Raw genomic sequence first — 1931 nt, 5'->3', positions numbered from 1 at the left:
AGAGCACCAGCCGCACCAGCTTCCGACTGCATTTGTGTGATCTTAACGACATCACCAAAGGCATTCTTCACGCCAAGCTCAGACCACTGCTCAGAGAGCTCAGCAATAGGTGATGACGGAGTAATAGGGAAAATGAATGCCGTGTCGGTCATAGCGTATGAGACATGAGTAACCCCAGTACACCCATCAACTGTTTGCCATTGACCACCACCTAATAGAGCACTCACTAGTACGAGACTGGTAAACTAATCCTTACTTGAAGACACCTTTGCAGCAAAGTTCCTTGTTCTGAGGGTAGCAGCAGCGAGAGCTCGGGAAGATGCGAACTTGGTAAGCTTCGAACCGTTGGAAGATATCAACATTGAGGCAAAAAATAACTAATAACAACAACAACATTTTTCCGAATACTTCTGCGACGCTCAATCCGAATGCCGAGACATCCTAAACGTAAATAGCGCGCGCCCTGATATTCCTGAGGGAATAGTATACGTTGAAGCACTCAAAAATTGTTGGGAGTGACCGACCATGCTCAGGTGTGCTTGAACTGAACCTGTTTCGTATCTTTTGAAGGGGGCCCCAGGACACTTCACAATGATATCTTGCGCCGTTGACCTTTTCTGCGCAATTTTACGCAATTATTTAATAAAATTAGTTTACCGTATTTTGTGCAACTAGCCTTCCAAATACCTTGCGCCAACGTATTTCTTGTAAACATTCATAGACTCTATCCAACACACTATAAACTTGATCATACTATCCCCAAGGCAATGCCTCGATGCTCTTTACATTGAAACCATGGTCCAGTACTTGCAGATCTTCCTGACGTCAATGGCCTATATACCTCACTTGCCTACAGATCTGCCAAACTCATGTGCTTTGACGTGGGGACCACCATCATACTAGCAACTGTTGCTATGATGTTGATATATTCTGCTGTGATAGTGAGGGGCCTCCTTTACACCCGTCGCCAACACATTTTGAATAACAGTCATGAATCTTTTCCTCGAATTATGGTATTGCTACAAGTTCATACATGTGAAATTGTTCCCGTACATATTACGTACATAGTACGTAGTACATAGTACGTAGTACATAGTACGTAGTACATAGTACGTAGTACATAGTACGTAGTACATAGTACGTAAGGAGTGGTGCTTCAAAAATGTTCTGGTGTTCTTATCAATCAACGTGCATCCATATAACAACACAAATCACCCAATTTCTATTTAAACGGTTTTAGTGAGTTTTTCACCACTCAGTATAATCGTCCATCTATATTCTTCACTGGAGAGTGTACCTTTACAACAATGCAATCTTGTAGCGCATACGAGAATCGTTGAGGTTACGGTATTTTATCAGCATATAGGCACTTCTCGGCCACATCTTTCTCGGTGACAGTGGTGACACGGATAACTCCACCAGAAGATCCATCACGGGCCATAGCATGAGCCACCGCCTTAGCCACGAAGTCCTCAGCCTCCCCCCTGCTCATATCAGGGCGATACAAATGATCAACCAACCCCGTAATGTAAGTCGATCTGACAAAAGACCCTAAGCATTCTTCGGAGCTCGCAAGAGTTACCATTACCCAGAACCACCAGTGGCGATGTTTTGCTTGATAATAGTACCACCCAGAGGTATCGAATAAACCTGTAAGCAGTATGGGAATATATCCACATGGCTAACTACATATGTTAGTAAGAATATAAAAACTATGGGGAAACTTTGCGAAATTACCGTTGGTTTTTGTACACTTTACCCATAATCCTTGGCGGATTTTTCATAATGTAGTGAGAGAACTTACGAGCTCAGTTGAGGAAGCTAAACATACATCCCCACACCGCCCGTAAGCGGTGGCGTTTAAGATCAGATAAGTGACTACCTGAGGCCCCTCAGTCTGGTCCCATCCAGCCACAATAAGGCCAGCTGTG

At 43.8% G+C, this 1931-nt stretch overlaps 2 protein-coding genes across 2 annotated transcripts; both read right to left on the bottom strand.

Moving 5' to 3' along the window:
- Positions 1-148: 148 nt before the first annotated feature.
- On the bottom strand, positions 149-362 carry Pmar_PMAR017237 (hypothetical protein; the record flags this gene model as incomplete). The annotated part of the gene is made up of 2 exons (XM_002768470.1): positions 149-211; positions 267-362. 2 exons carry the CDS (start codon positions 360-362, stop codon positions 149-151), a joined length of 159 nt encoding a protein of 52 aa, XP_002768516.1.
- Positions 363-1342: 980 nt separating this feature from the next.
- Positions 1343-1763, bottom strand: Pmar_PMAR017236 (proteasome subunit beta type 6,9, putative; the record flags this gene model as incomplete). The annotated part of the gene is made up of 3 exons (XM_002768469.1): positions 1343-1538; positions 1589-1681; positions 1738-1763. 3 exons carry the CDS (start codon positions 1761-1763, stop codon positions 1343-1345), a joined length of 315 nt encoding a protein of 104 aa, XP_002768515.1.
- Positions 1764-1931: the final 168 nt, after the last annotated feature.

Source organism: Perkinsus marinus (assembly GCF_000006405.1).
Source record: "Perkinsus marinus ATCC 50983 genomic scaffold scf_1104296968068, whole genome shotgun sequence".
In the NCBI taxonomy this organism is placed as follows: domain Eukaryota; phylum Perkinsozoa; order Perkinsida; family Perkinsidae; genus Perkinsus; species Perkinsus marinus.
The sequence above is the reverse complement of the archived record's forward strand: the minus strand, read 5'-3'. Positions and strand labels throughout refer to the sequence as shown.